Genomic DNA, 15,786 nt, shown 5'->3' on the forward strand with positions numbered 1-15,786 from the left:
TCTCTCTCTCTCTCTCTCTCTCTCTCTCTCTGTCTCTGTCTCTGTCTCTGTCTCTGTCTCTGTCTCTGTCTCTGTCTCTGTCAGTCAGTCAGTCATGTGGCTCACAGATCACTGCTGCTGCCGACCAGAGTAGACTCACTCACTCACTCACTCACTCACACTCATGTGGCTCACAGATCACTGCTGCTGCCGACCAGAGTAGAGTCTCTCTCTCTCACTCAGTCAGTCATGTGGCTCACAGATCACTGCTGCAGCATGAACACAGAGCGGCCTCATTTTACGGTCTCTTGTTACTTTAAAACAATGAAGGTGGTTTTAAAGCCACAGTCAACGTGAATTGATGAAATGTAGCCGTCCCCCTGGGTTTTAACAAATAGGCTATGAATAAATCCTATCTAAATGGGGTTACAGCTGTCTGATCTTACCTTTCCTTATTGTAACAAGCTATGAACCTCTTGTGTTTTATTGTTGTAGGAGTCCCAGAGACTGATGGTTCTCTCAGAGCTGTACATCTTACAGAGTGTGACTTTAGAGAGAGAACCCACCAGTAGTGGTGATGTCCAGAGACTGATGGTTCTCTCAGAGCAGTACATCTTACAGAGTGTGACTTTAGAGAGAGGACCCACCAGTAGTGGTGATGTCCCTGGTCCAGAGACTGATGGTTCTCTCAGAGCTGTACATCTTACAGAGTGTGACTTTAGAGAGAGAACCCACCAGTAGTGGTGATGTCCAGAGACTGATGGTTCTCTCAGAGCAGTACATCTTACAGAGTGTGACTTTAGAGAGAGGACCCACCAGTAGTGGTGATGTCCCTGGTCCAGAGACTGATGGTTCTCTCAGAGCTGTACATCTTACAGAGTGTGACTTTAGAGAGAGAACCCACCAGTAGTGGTGATGTCCAGAGACTGATGGTTCTCTCAGAGCAGTACATCTTACAGAGTGTGACTTTAGAGAGAGGACCCACCAGTAGTGGTGATGTCCCTGGTCCAGAGACTGATGGTTCTCTCAGAGCTGTACATCTTACAGAGTGTGACTTTAGAGAGAGGACCCACCAGTAGTGGTGATGTCCCTGGTCCAGAGACTGATGGTTCTCTCAGAGCAGTACATCTTACAGAGTGTGACTTTAGAGAGAGGACCCACCAGTAGTGGTGATGTCCTCCTCAGCAACCCCTCTCAGATGTCAAAAGAAAAACCTTTTTCCAATGACAACAGATCCCGTTGTCGTGACTACCATTCCATTTTGTTACAGATGCATTTAGTAGGGCTCACAGAGACGGATGGTTTGAGAGATGTTTATTCAGCTAGCATTGTCATGCAGGGAAGATGGTCCCAGGGTGTGAAAAGAAAAGGACTGTGTGTGTGTGTGTGTGTGTGTGTGTGTTCTCTCATCTCTGATTTGAAAGTGAAATCCACTCTAGTCAGGTCCTTGCTGTCTGCCTGCCTGCAGGTTGGTCTGTCTGTCTGCCTGCCGGTTGGTCTGTCTGCCTGCCTGCCAGTTGGTCGGTCTGTCTGCCTGCCTGCCAGTTGGTCTGTCTGTCTGCCTGCCTGCCAGTTGGTCTGTCTGTGTGCCTGCCAGTTGGTCTGTCTGTCTGTCTGCCTGCCAGTTGGTCTGTCTGTCTGCCTGCCTGCCAGTTGGTCTGTCTGCCTGCCTGCCAGTTGGTCTGTCTGCCTGCCTGCCAGGTGGTCTGTCTGCCTGCCTCAGACTCAATCAGAGAGAAAACAGGAGAGATGTACAGTGCTTCAATGCTATAGATGGACTAAACTACAACAATCACTGTTGGTAATGACTGTGACACATGGGAGGTGATGGAGGTGGAATTGGAGTCAATGGAGAGAGAGGTGGTGCAGACAGCCCCTGGATTTACAGTTCATTGTATCGCAATGTATCTGCTCTGTGCTTCACTGTGTTGTGTTGGGAGATTGAAACATCTCCTTGTCACCCTCCCTGGGTTGCCTTGCCAGTTGGTGGCATTTCTGTGGCGACTGTGTCTGCTTTGCATGGCTGGACACAAAGCTGGCATTGAGGCACCCTCCTCCTCTTCCAGCTCTCTCTCTCTCTCTCGTTTCAGTCTGAGATTCAGATGCTAATTGAGACTCTCAACCCCTGGAGCAGCTTCCAAATGGCACCCTATTCCCTATATTGTGCACTACTTTAGACCAGGGCCCATATGTCTCAGGTCAAATGTAGTGCAGTATGTAGGGAATAGGGTCGTAACCTATGTTATTACCATAGTTGACTCACTGCTGCTTCCTGACTCTGTCCCTGTTCCCTTTGTTACTGAGAAGACAGACCAGACTATAGGACCTTTGATGGCATCGCTCTGTTTGTTTTCTGATTTACTTTTTCATTTTTTTTAAAATGTTCACTTTTATTTAACTTGGCAAGTCAGTTAAGAATTTGTTCTTATTTTACATTGACAGACTACCCCGGCCAAACCCTCCTCTAATCCGGACGACGCTGGGCCAGTTGTGCGCCGCCCTATAGGACACCAGATCACGGCCGGTTGTGATACAGCCCAGGATCGAACCAGGGTCTGTGGTGATGAGAGCTGAAAAGACAGACCAGACTATAGAACCCTTTGATGGCATCTGTCTGTGCTCAGCCATTCACTTTAGATTGATTAGAACCTGGGAGGAATTCACTTCAGATTGATTAGAACCTGGGAGGAATTCACTTTAGATTGATTAGAACCTGGGAGGAATTCACTTTAGATTGATTAGAACCTGGGAGGAATTCACTTCAGATTGATTAGAACCTGGGAGGAATTCACTTCAGATTGATTAGAACCTGGGAGGAATTCACTTCAGATTGATTAGAACCTGGGAGGAATTCACTTCAGATTGATTAGAACCTGGGAGGAATTCACTTCAGATTGATTAGAACCTGGGAGGAATTCACTTTAGATTGATTAGAACCTGGGAGGAATTCAGATTGATTAGAACCTGGGAGGAATTCACTTTAGATTGATTAGAACCTGGGAGGAATTCACTTCAGATTGATTAGAACCTGGGAGGAATTCACTTTAGATTGATTAGAACCTGGGAGGAATTCACTTCAGATTGATTAGAACCTGGGAGGAATTCACTTCAGATTGATTAGAACCTGGGAGGAATTCACTTCAGATTGATTAGAACCTGGGAGGAATTCACTTTAGATTGATTAGAAACCTGGGAGGAATTCACTTCAGATTGATTAGAACCTGGGAGGAATTCACTTCAGATTGATTAGAACCTGGGAGGAATTCACTTCAGATTGATTAGAACCTGGGAGGAATTCACTTTAGATTGATTAGAACCTGGGAGGAATTCACTTTAGATTGATTAGAACCTGGGAGGAATTCACTTTAGATTGATTAGAACCTGGGAGGAATTCACTTTAGATTGGAGTCGTACGGATCCTGAGGCCTTAAGGGTTTAAAGTAAAGCAGGTGAAGAGAGGACAGAAGTCCTACAACACTGTAAAGATGACTCCCAAATGGTACCCTATTTCATGGCCAATATAGTGCCCTATTACTTATGACCAGAGCCCCATGAGGAATAAAGTGTCATTTGGGACACAGGCTAAGACAATACCCTCCGATGTAAAACGTCTTCAGACAGCCATTTGAATACAGTCACCCTTGCTGATATCCTAGAGTGTGAATGGTACAGATGTAGGCTTAGAATTTGAGCCAGTTTGCTACAGCAGAAAAATAATCCTGCAGCAACAGGATACAAATCAAGTCTGAAACTTCAAAGTGGAAATTACAAACTGTAGAAGCCTTTTTAAAACTAAAATACACTACAAGTTTGCATTTCCTGCATTGCAGGAAAATTCCCAGCAACAATTGTGATCAAATTAAAATCCTACATCTGTAGTGTGTGTCTTGCACCTGTGGAGAGGTATTTAAGCAGTACCGTTAAGCACTAGGCAGTATCTTCAAGTAGCGCGTTTTAGGCAGTATCATTTAAGTAGCGTGTTTTAGGCAGTATCATTAAGTAGCGCGTTTTAGGCAGTATCATTAAGTAGCGCGTTTTAGGCAGTATCATTAAGTAGCGTGTTTTAGGCAGTATCTATCAGCGTTTTAACTACTTTGCAGATGTGGAACAGACAATCATAATATCAAATTCCCACTTTATACTACAAAACCAACTTCATAAGCAGTTCATTTTTAAAATGTATTTTACTCTAAATTCCAGAATAGATGGATGAAGTTCTATGCATGATTAATATCATTCACCAATACATTTCTTGATAGTCCAACAAATGTTGTTTTCAGGTTGTAAATCACACCTAGCCTGGTACATTGTTTGCTGGTTCCACCCATTCGCAATGACTCAATATTTTTGGACAAAAACGGACGAATGTAACTAAGGCTGGGAATATCAATACAATGATCCCAAGTCAGTGGTAGCGTGGCTAATAGGCTAGCGTATCTAGTTATGTAGCTGTTCATTTAGCAAGATAAAACCACGGAGCCTAGCGTTAGCTACAGTAGCTGCTGGGAGGATGTCTTATCATTGGAGAAGTGGGTGAGAGACCGACCTTTCCCCCCCTACAGCTAGAGAGGCAGGTCTCATTGGGGGGGGCAGGTAGCCTAGTGGTTAGAGCGTTGGACTAGTAACTGAAAGGTTGCTGGATCAAATCCTGAGCTGACAAGGTAAAAACAAGGTAAAAATCTGTTGTTCTGCCCCAGAACATGGCAGTTAACCCACTGTTAAGAACAGTTATTGAACTAGGCAAGTCAGTTAAGTCATTGGGTTAACTTGCAAGAAATGTGAATCGCTTTGCTAGCTATGCTTAACTTGAACGACTGTTATCCAGTTAGCATATCTCTTGCGTTCGCAAATTCACTCTAGCTAATCTACTCTGATTTCAGAGCACTCTCGTCTGAGTGTGGCAGAATAACTTTGTCGGGAAATGTCTGCCCCCAAAAATAATTTAATTGTTGCCAGCAGCACAGTTACCGTCACCAACGCTCTGGACAACATGAAAACAGCCTAACCACCTCTGCTAGGGAGAGTACAAAGATCAGAGTGAGGTGTTCTCTCATGTGTCAAAGTAGCTAGCCAACGTTAGCCAGTTAGCTTGACTGCCGTTGTGAAAAATCTCGGATCAACCCTACTCCTCGGCCAGAACGTCCAGGGTCTATAGTGCAGTATGCGCTCGGAGTTTACGAATGACCCAGAGCGCACTCTGACACACTGAAGGCACCTTTAGTTGTCAATCAAATGTATTTGGCATCGATCAAATGGGAAGGCAGGCAAGTTCTCATTCAGTTGTCAAAACGTGGGTTGGGGGAAACATTTTAATTAGCAGGCAAGCTGCAGAAGGACGAGCAGGCAACAATTTCCCCCGTCGTTTATCAGTGCCATTTTGACGGACAGGTAGCTGAACATTTTGATAGGGTTTGTGTTTACGTTCCCTCGTTAGACTGTATGTAGCTCTTTTCATCTTGCTCTGCATTAGTTATTGATCATGTTGATGTGTATAACTGAGGGAGAGATCCTACCTTTTATCCTGGTGGTTTTGATCAATAGGACTGTAAAGTTTCCAAATGTAAGAGGACTCACGTGTGGTATTGACATATTTGCAGAAATCCATTCAGGTGTATTTTGTGACTTTTGGCGAATGCCTTCTAATGATCTAAAGTCACTCTGTTGTTGCTACTGTCTGTCAACACACAGTCCAGTTAAGTGAATGATGGCAGGACCAACTGTCTGTCAACACACAGTCCAGTTCATAGTGAATGATGGCTGGCCTGTGTACATGGCTTGTTTGCATAAAGGTCTACTGTAGCTCTGATTGGCTCTGCCGCACTGGTCTGCATAGACTCCGGTCCTGGACGAGACAGTGGCTTTTATCAGGTTTTATTTACAGCAGTGTCTATTAATTGTCCAAACGCACGGCAGCTTTCCCACTTTATATTGCTATAGAATTTTCACAAATGTTTTACTCTGTCATTCCCAAACATTCCATGAATTTGTGAAAATGACCTTTTTTTTAAAGTGTCATTCTTCCAGGGTTGTATAGGAACAGATTTGAATGAGATTTCATGTTGCTAAACACTGTCAGTTCCACTTTAAGTAGCGTACAGTATCTTTAGGCCCTCCTGTCTACCTGCCTGGCTCCTTGCCTGCACTAAATCTCTGGCAGATTGTGAGGTCATCGTGTTTCAAAGCCTGTCGCCCGTCTTGGGCCGGCCCGTTTAATTTAACCTCCCTCCTCCTAATCTTCTGGTGCTGCTCGAGGTGAGAGACTCTTAGCTAATTACTGTTAATCTAGTACACCACCTGCCTCGTCCCGCTCCTCTGCTGACCCCCTCTCTGATCATTCCTCTACTGCCCCCCCTGGCGCTCTCCTTGTCCCGCTCCTCTGCTGACCCCCCTCTCTGATCATTCCTCTACTGCCCCTCCTTGCGCTCTCCTCGTCCCGCTCCTCTGCTGACCCCCTCTCTGATCATTCCTCTACTGCCCCCCCTGGCGCTCTCCTTGTCCCGCTCCTCTGCTGACCCCCTCTCTGATCATTCCTCTACTGCCCCCCCTGGCGCTCTCCTTGTCCCGCTCCTCTGCTGACCCCCCTCTCTGATCATTCCTCTACTGCCCCCCCTGGCGCTCTCCTTGTCAAATCAAATCAAATCAAATCAAAATCAAATCAAATTTATTTATATAGCCCTTCGTACATCAGCTGAAATCTCAAAGTGCTGTACAGAAACCCAGCCTAAAACCCCAAACAGCAAGCAATGCATGTGAAAGAAGCACGGTGGCTGGGAAAAACTCCCTAGGAAAAACTCCTGAGAAAGGCCAAAAACCTAGGAAGAAACCTAGAGAGGAACCAGGCTATGAGGGGTGGCCAGTCCTCTTCTGGCTGTGCCGGGTGGATATTATAACAGAACAAGGTCAAGATGTTAAAATGTTCGTAAATGACCAGCATGGTCAAATAATAATAATCATAGTAATTGTCGAGGGTGCAACAAGCACGTCCGGTGAACAGGTCAGGGTTCCGTAGCCGCAGGCAGAACAGTTGAAACTGGAGCAGCAGCATGGCCAGGTGGACTGGGGACAGCAAGGAGTCATCATGCCAGGTAGTCCTGAGGCATGGTCCTAGGGCTCAGGTCCTCCGAGAGAAAGAAAGAAAGAGAGAGAGAGAATTAGAGAGAGCATATTTACATTCACACAGGACACCGGATAAGACAAGAGAATACTCCAGATGTAACAGACTGACCCTAGCCCCCCGACACATTAACTACTGCAGCATAAATACTGGAGGCTGAGACAGGAGGGATCAGAAGACACTGTGGCCCCATCCGATGATACCCCCGGACAGGGCCAAACAGGCAGGATATAACCCCACCCACTTTGCCAAAGCACAGCCCCCACACCACTAGAGGGATATCTACAACCACCAACTTACCGTCCGAAGACAAGGCCGAGTATAGCCCACAAAGATGTCCGCCACGGCACAACCCAAGGGGGGGGCGCCAACCCAGACAGGAAGACCACGTCAGTGGCTCAACCTACTCAAGTGACGCACCCCTCCCATGGACGGCATGGAAGAACACCAGTAAGTCAGTGACTCAGCCCCTGTAAAAGGGTTAGAGGCAGAGAATCCCAGTGGGAAGAGGGGAACCGACAAGGCAGAGACAGCAAGGGCGGTTCGTTGCTCCAGCCTTTCCGTTCACCTTCACACTCCTGGGCCAGACTATACTTAATCATAGGACCTACTGAAGAGATAAGTCTTCAGTAAAGACTTAAAGGTTGAGACTGAGTCTGCGTCTCTCACATGGGTAGGCAGACCATTCCATAAAAATGGAGCTCTATAGGAGAAAGCCCTACCTCCAGCCGTTTGCTTAGAAATTCTAGGGACAATTAGGAGGCCTGCGTCTTGTGACCGTAGCGTACGTGTAGGTATGTACGGCAGGACGAAATCGGAAAGATAGGTAGGAGCAAGCCCATGTAATGCTTTGTAGGTTAGCAGTAAAACCTTGAAATCAGCCCTTGCCTTAACAGGAAGCCAGTGTAGGGAGGCTAGCACCGGAGTAATATGATCAAATTTTTTGGTTCTAGTCAGGATTCTAGCAGCCGTATTTAGCACTAACTGAAGTTTGTTTAGTGCTTTATCCGGGTAGCCGGAAAGTAGAGCATTGCAGTAGTCGAGCCTAGAAGTAACAAAAGCATGGATTAATTTTTCTGCGTCATTTTTGGACAGAAAGTTTCTGATTTTTGCAATGTTACGTAGATTGTCCCGCTCCTCTGCTGACCCCCTCTCTGATCATTCCTCTACTGCCCCCCCTGGCGCTCTCCTCGTCCCGCTCCTCTGCTGACCCCCCTCTCTGATCATTCCTCTACTGCCCCCCCTGGCGCTCTCCTCGTCCCGCTCCTCTGCTGACCCCCTCTCTGATCATTCCTCTACTGCCCCCCCTGGCGCTCTCCTTGTCCCGCTCCTCTGCTGACCCCCTCTCTGATCATTCTTCTACTGCCCTCCCTGGCGCTCTCCTTGTCCCGCTCCTCTGCTGACCCCCTCTCTGATCATTCCTCTACTGCCCCCCCTGGCGCTCTCCTTGCCCCGCTACACTCTTGCCCCTCCCCGCTCTGCTGGCCCCCTCCTACTTGACCCCTCCCGTGCATCTTTATGGCCTGTAGACACTTTGAGGGTTTTTGTCTTTAAGCCCCTGGACAGAAACAGCTGTGCTGAGATGACAGGCTTCTATGTACAACATTTCAGAAATAATTGGTCAGAAGTTTAAGTGGGGGTGGGTGGAGGGGTGGGTGTGCTTGCATGCAAATGTGTGATTGTGTGGAGCAATTGGTTCCATATAGACTTGTCTTAGAGCCATTAGAGGGTAAACAAACCCACTAGTTGTTATGATGAAAGGGGAACAGAATTTCTATCCTGTAGTCTGCTACTCTAGTTATGATGAAAGGGGAACAGAGTTTCTATCCTGTAGTCTGCTACTCTAGTTATGATGAAAGGGAACAGAGTTTCTATCCTGTATTCTGCTACTCTAGTTATGATGAAAGGGGAACAGTTTCTATCCTGTATTCTGCTACTCTAGTTATGATGAAAGGGGAACAGTTTCTATCCTGTATTCTGCTACTCTAGTTATGATGAAAGGGGAACAGTTTCTATCCTGTAGTCTGCTACTATAGTTATGATGAAAGGGGAACAGAGTTTCTATCCTGTAGTCTGCTACTCTAGTTATGATGAAAGGGGAACAGTTTCTATCCTGTATTCTGCTATTCTAGTTATGATGAAAGGGGAACAGTTTCTATCCTGTATTCTGCTACTCTAGTTATGATGAAAGGGGAATAGTTTCTATCCTGTATTCTGCTACTCTAGTTATGATGAAAGGGGAACAGAGTTTCTATCCTGTAGTCTGCTACTCTAGTTATGATGAAAGGGGAACAGAGTTTCTATCCTATAGTCTGCTATTCTAGTTATGATGAAAGGGGAATAGTTTCTATCCTGTATTCTGCTACTCTAGTTATGATGAAAGGGGAACAGAGTTTCTATCCTATAGTCTGCTATTCTAGTTATGATGAAAGGGGAACAGTTTCTATCCTGTAGTCTGCTTCTCTAGTTGTTATGATGAAAGGGGAACAGAGTTTCTACCCTGTAGTCTGCTACTCTAGTTATGATGAAAGGGGAACAGAGTTTCTATCCTGTAGTCTGCTACTCTAGTTATGATGAAAGGGAACAGAGTTTCTATCCTGTAGTCTGCTATTCTAGTTATGATGAAAGGGGAACAGAGTTTCTATCCTGTAGTCTGCTACTCTAGTTATGATGAAAGGGGAACAGTTTCTATCCTGTATTCTGCTATTCTAGTTATGATGAAAGGGGAACAGTTTCTATCCTGTATTCTGCTACTCTAGTTATGATGAAAGGGGAACAGTTTCTATCCTGTAGTCTGCTACTATAGTTATGATGAAAGGGGAACAGAGTTTCTATCCTGTATTCTGCTACTCTAGTTATGATGAAAGGGGAACAGAGTTTCTATCCTGTATTCTGCTACTCTAGTTATGATGAAAGGGGAACAGAGTTTCTATCCTGTAGTCTGCTACTCTAGTTATGATGAAAGGGAACAGAGTTTCTATCCTGTAGTCTGCTACTCTAGTTATGATGAAAGGGGAACAGTTTCTATCCTGTATTCTGCTATTCTAGTTATGATGAAAGGGGAACAGTTTCTATCCTGTATTCTGCTACTCTAGTTATGATGAAAGGGGAATAGTTTCTATCCTGTATTCTGCTACTCTAGTTATGATGAAAGGGGAACAGAGTTTCTATCCTATAGTCTGCTATTCTAGTTATGATGAAAGGGGAACAGTTTCTATCCTGTAGTCTGCTTCTCTAGTTGTTATGATGAAAGGGGAACAGTTTCTATCCTGTATTCTGCTTCTCTAGTTGTTATAATGAAAGGGGAACAGAGTTTCTATCCTGTAGTCTGCTACTCTAGTTGTTATAATGAAAGGGGAACAGAGTTTCTACCCTGTAGTCTGCTACTCTAGTTGTTATAATGAAAGGGGAACAGAGTTTCTACCCTGTAGTCTGCTACTCTAGTTATGATGAAAGGGGAACAGAGTTTCTACCCTGTAGTCTGCTACTCTAGTTATGATGAAAGGGGAACAGAGTTTCTATCCTGTATTCTGCTACTCTAGTTATGATGAAAGGGGAATAGTTTCTATCCTGTAGTCTGCTACTCTAGTTATGATGAAAGGGGAACAGAGTTTCTATCCTGTATTCTGCTATTCTAGTTATGATTAAAGGGAACAGAGTTTCTATCCTGTAGTCTGCTACTCTAGTTATGATGAAAAGGGAACAGTTTCTATCCTGTATTCTGCTACTATAGTTATGATGAAAGGGAACAGAGTTTCTATCCTGTATTCTGCTACTCTAGTTATGATGAAAGGGGAACAGTTTCTATCCTGTAGTCTGCTACTATAGTTATGATGAAAGGGGAACAGAGTTTCTATCCTGTAGTCTGCTACTCTAGTTATGATGAAAGGGGAACAGTTTCTATCCTGTAGTCTGCTACTATAGTTATGATGAAAGGGGAACAGAGTTTCTATCCTGTATTCTGCTACTCTAGTTATGATGAAAGGGGAACAGAGTTTCTATCCTGTATTCTGCTACTCTAGTTATGATGAAAGGGGAACAGAGTTTCTATCCTGTAGTCTGCTACTCTAGTTATGATGAAAGGGAACAGAGTTTCTATCCTGTAGTCTGCTACTCTAGTTATGATGAAAGGGGAACAGTTTCTATCCTGTAGTCTGCTACTCTAGTTATGATGAAAGGGGAACAGAGTTTCTATCCTGTAGTCTGCTACTCTAGTTATGATTAAAGGGAACAGAGTTTCTATCCTGTAGTCTGCTACTCTAGTTGTTATAATGAAAGGGGAACAGAGTTTCTATCCTGTAGTCTGCTACTCTAGTTATGATGAAAGGGGAACAGAGTTTCTATCCTGTAGTCTGCTACTCTAGTTATGATTAAAGGGAACAGAGTTTCTATCCTGTAGTCTGCTACTCTAGTTATGATGAAAGGGGAACAGTTTCTATCCTGTAGTCTGCTACTCTAGTTGTTATGATGAAAGGGGAACAGAGTTTCTATCCTGTAGTCTGCTATTCTAGTTATAATGAAAGGGGAACAGTTTCTATCCTGTATTCTGCTATTCTAGTTATGATGAAAGGGGAACAGAGTTTCTATCCTGTAGTCTGCTACTCTAGTTATGATGAAAGGGGAACAGTTTCTATCCTGTATTCTGCTATTCTAGTTATGATGAAAGGGGAACAGAGTTTCTATCCTGTAGTCTGCTACTCTAGTTGTTATGATTAAAGGGGAACAGAGTTTCTACCCTGCGGCCAGAACCAGCTAGTCTTGAGGATTACTCACTGGTGACATACTGGCCACGGAGCAGGTTCAGACATGTTGTGTGGTAGAGCTCTGACATCCCTCTGACAAATACTGGAACACAGGAAGTCTCTCTCATACAGGACTAATCTATACTACCTCCTGAAATGTACACTCCTTCACTATATCCCACAAAATGTAAAAGCATTGGATTGGTTGAGCTGGGATAGAGGGAGTTTCATTCTCTTCCTATTGAATGCTATTTGAGGCGAGGGGGAAGAGCGGAGGGGGGAGGCAGAGAGGAGAGGGGGCTGTGAGCTGACGTTGAGTTGCCAGGTGCCAGTCTACACAATCTAAAACACTATTTGAATAATGTTCTGTTCTGCTCTTGGGGCTGGTGGAAAAATCAGGCAGACAGGCAGTCACACGAACACACTGGTGCACAAGGTTGAATTAATTTGATAAGTAAATATCTTGGTGATTCCTCTGTATAATGGTGCTATTGTTTGTTGGCAGGGAGAGACCTCTGGGTGCTCATTCTGGGAAAGAATCCGTCTGAGCACCAGATGGGAATTCCTGAATTCAAATACGTTGGGAATATGCATGGAAACGAGGTAAGCTCATCATGGAAGCGCCGACACACACACACACACACACAAGATTTGGTGTAGTAGCATTAAATCATTTTACAAATGTGTTTTTAGTCAGCTGTCCAATCCAGGTCCAAACCATCTTCACCATTCCTGTTCACTAAAGCCCCCCCCCCCCACAAAGAGAGATGACATTGTTCACTAAAGGCCCCCCCCACAAAGAGATACTGTTCACTAAAGCCCCCCTCACAGAGAGAAGAGATGATACTGTTCACTAAAGCCCCCCCACAAAGAGATGATACTGTTCACTAAAGCCCCCACCCACAAAGAGAAGAGATGATACTGTTCACTAAAGCCCCCACCCACAAAGAGAGATGATACTGTTCACTAAAGCCCCCCCCCCACAAAGAGAGATGATACTGTTCACTAAAGCCCCCCCCCCACAAAGAGAAGAGATGATACTGTTCACTAAAGCCCCCCCCCCCACAAAGAGAAGAGATGATACTGTTCACTAAAGCCCCCCCACAAAGAGAAGAGATGATACTGTTCACTAAAGCCCCCCCCATAAAGAGAGGAGATGATACTGTTCACTAAAGCCCCCCCCACAAAGAGAAGAGATGATACTGTTCACTAAAGCCCCCCCCCCACAAAGAGAAGAGATGATACTGTTCACTAAAGCCCCCCCACAAAGAGATGATAATGTTCACTAAACCCCCCCCCACAAAGAGAAGAGATGATAATGTTCACTAAAGCCCCCCCCCACAAAGAGAGATGATACTGTTCACTAAAGCCCCCCCCCCACAAAGAGAGATGATACTGTTCACTAAAGCCCCCCCCACAAAGAGATGATACTGTTCACTAAAGCCCCCCCCCACAAAGAGAGATGATACTGTTCACTAAAGCCCCCCCCCGCAAAGAGAAGAGATGATACTGTTCACTAAAGCCCCCCCCACAAAGAGATACTGTTCACTAAAGCCCCCCCCCACAAAGAGAAGAGATGATACTGTTCACTAAAGCCCCCCCACAAAGAGAAGAGATGATACTGTTCACTAAAGCCCCCCCACAAAGAGATGATACTGTTCACTAAAGCCCCCCCCCACAAAGAGATGATACTGTTCACTAAAGCCCCCCCCCACAAAGAGAAGAGATGATACTGTTCACTAAAGCCTCCCCCCACAAAGAGAAGAGATGATACTGTTCACTAAAGCCTCCCCCCACAAAGAGAAGAGATGATACTGTTCACTAAAGCCCCCCCACAAAGAGAAGAGATGATACTGTTCACTAAAGCCCCCCCACAAAGAGAAGAGATGATACTGTTCACTAAAGCCTCCCCCCACAAAGAGAAGAGATGATACTGTTCACTAAAGCCCCCCCCACAAAGAGGAGAGAGGATATAGAGATGGTACTATTCACTAAAGCCCCCCACCCCCCCCACAAAGAGAAGAGATGATACTGTTCACTAAACCCCCCCCACAAAGAGAAGAGATGATACTGTTCACTAAAGCCTCCCCCCACAAAGAGAAGAGATGATACTGTTCACTAAAGCCCCCCCACAAAGAGAAGAGATGATACTGTTCACTAAAGCCTCCCCCCACAAAGAGAAGAGATGATACTGTTCACTAAAGCCCCCCCCACAAAGAGGAGAGAGGATATAGAGATGGTACTATTCACTAAAGCCCCCCACCCCCCCACAAAGAGAAGAGATGATACTGTTCACTAAACCCCCCCCACAAAGAGAAGAGATGATACTGTTCACTAAAGCCTCCCCCCACAAAGAGAAGAGATGATACTGTTCACTAAAGCCCCCCCACAAAGAGAAGAGATGATACTGTTCACTAAAGCCCCCCCCCACAAAGAGAAGAGATGATACTGTTCACTAAAGCCCCCCCCACAAAGAGATACTGTTCACTAAAGCCCCCCCCCACAAAGAGAAGAGATGATACTGTTCACTAAAGCCCCCCCCACAAAGAGGAGAGATGGTACTGTTCACTAAAGCCCCCCCCCCCCCCACAAAGAGAGGAGATGATACTGTTCACTAAAGCCTCCCCCCACAAAGAGAAGAGATGATACTGTTCACTAAAGCCCCCCCACAAAGAGGAGAGATGGTACTGTTCACTAAAGCCCCCCACCCCCCCCCCCCACAAAGAGAAGAGATGATACTGTTCACTAAAGCCCCCCCCCCCCCACAAAGAGAAGAGATGATACTGTTCACTAAAGCCCCCCCCCCCCACAAAGAGAAGAGATGATACTGTTCACTAAAGCCCCCCCCCCCCACAAAGAGAAGAGATGGTACTGTTCACTAAAGCCCCCCCCCCCCACAAAGAGAAGAGATGGTACTGTTCACTAAAGCCCCCCCCCCCCCACAAAGAGAAGAGATGGTACTGTTCACTAAAGCCCCCCCCCCCCCCACAAAGAGAAGAGATGATACTGTTCACTAAAGCCCCCCCCCCACAAAGAGAAGAGATGATACTGTTCACTAAAGCCCCCCCCAGAGGAGAGAGGACATAGAGATGGTACTGTTCACTAAAGCCCCCCCCCCCCACAAAGAGAAGAGATGATACTGTTCACTAAAGCCCCCCCCCCCCCCCCCACAAAGAGAAGAGATGATACTGTTCACTAAAGCCCCCCCCCACAAAGAGAAGAGATGATACTGTTCACTAAAGACCCCCCCACAAAGAGAAGAGATGATACTGTTCACTAAAGCCCCCCCCCCACAAAGAGATGATACTGTTCACTAAAGCCCCCCCCCACAAAGAGATGATACTGTTCACTAAAGCCCCCCCCCCCCACAAAGAGAAGAGATGATACTGTTCACTAAAGCCCCCCCCACAAAGAGAAGAGATGATACTGTTCACTAAAGCCCCCCCACAAAGAGAGATGATACTGTTCACTAAAGCCCCCCCACAAAGAGAGATGATACTGTTCACTAAAGCCCCCCCCCCCCACAAAGAGAAGAGATGATACTGTTCACTAAAGCCCCCCCACAAAGAGAAGAGATGATACTGTTCACTAAAGCCCCCCCCACAAAGAGAAGAGATGATACTGTTCACTAAAGCCCCCCCCCACAAAGAGAAGAGATGATACTGTTCACTAAAGCCCCCCCCCCCACAAAGAGAAGAGATGATACTGTTCACTAAAGCCCCCCCCACAAAGAGAAGAGATGATACTGTTCACTAAAGCCCCCCCCACAAAGAGAGATGATACTGTTCACTAAAGCCCCCCCCACAAAGAGAAGAGATGATACTGTTCACTAAAGCCCCCCCACAAAGAGAAGAGATGATACTGTTCACTAAAGCCCCCCCCCCCACAAAGAGAAGAGATGATACTGTTCACTAAAGCCCCCCCCACAAAGAGAAGAGATGATACTGTTCA

The 15,786-nt window shown here is 45.8% G+C and overlaps 1 protein-coding gene across 1 annotated transcript in view; it reads left to right on the forward strand.

Annotated features, from left to right (window-relative positions):
- The window catches only part of LOC115182046 (carboxypeptidase M-like), a 73,944-nt gene that overhangs the window by 12,455 nt on the left and 45,703 nt on the right, over nt 1-15,786 (forward strand). Inside the window, exon 3 of the mRNA XM_029743687.1 lies at nt 12,341-12,438. Within this exon, the coding sequence (XP_029599547.1) occupies nt 12,341-12,438 (98 nt within the window). The remainder of the gene's footprint in view (nt 1-12,340; nt 12,439-15,786) is intronic.

Source organism: Salmo trutta, unplaced genomic scaffold (genome assembly GCF_901001165.1).
Source record: "Salmo trutta unplaced genomic scaffold, fSalTru1.1, whole genome shotgun sequence".
Lineage (NCBI taxonomy): Eukaryota > Metazoa > Chordata > Actinopteri > Salmoniformes > Salmonidae > Salmo > Salmo trutta.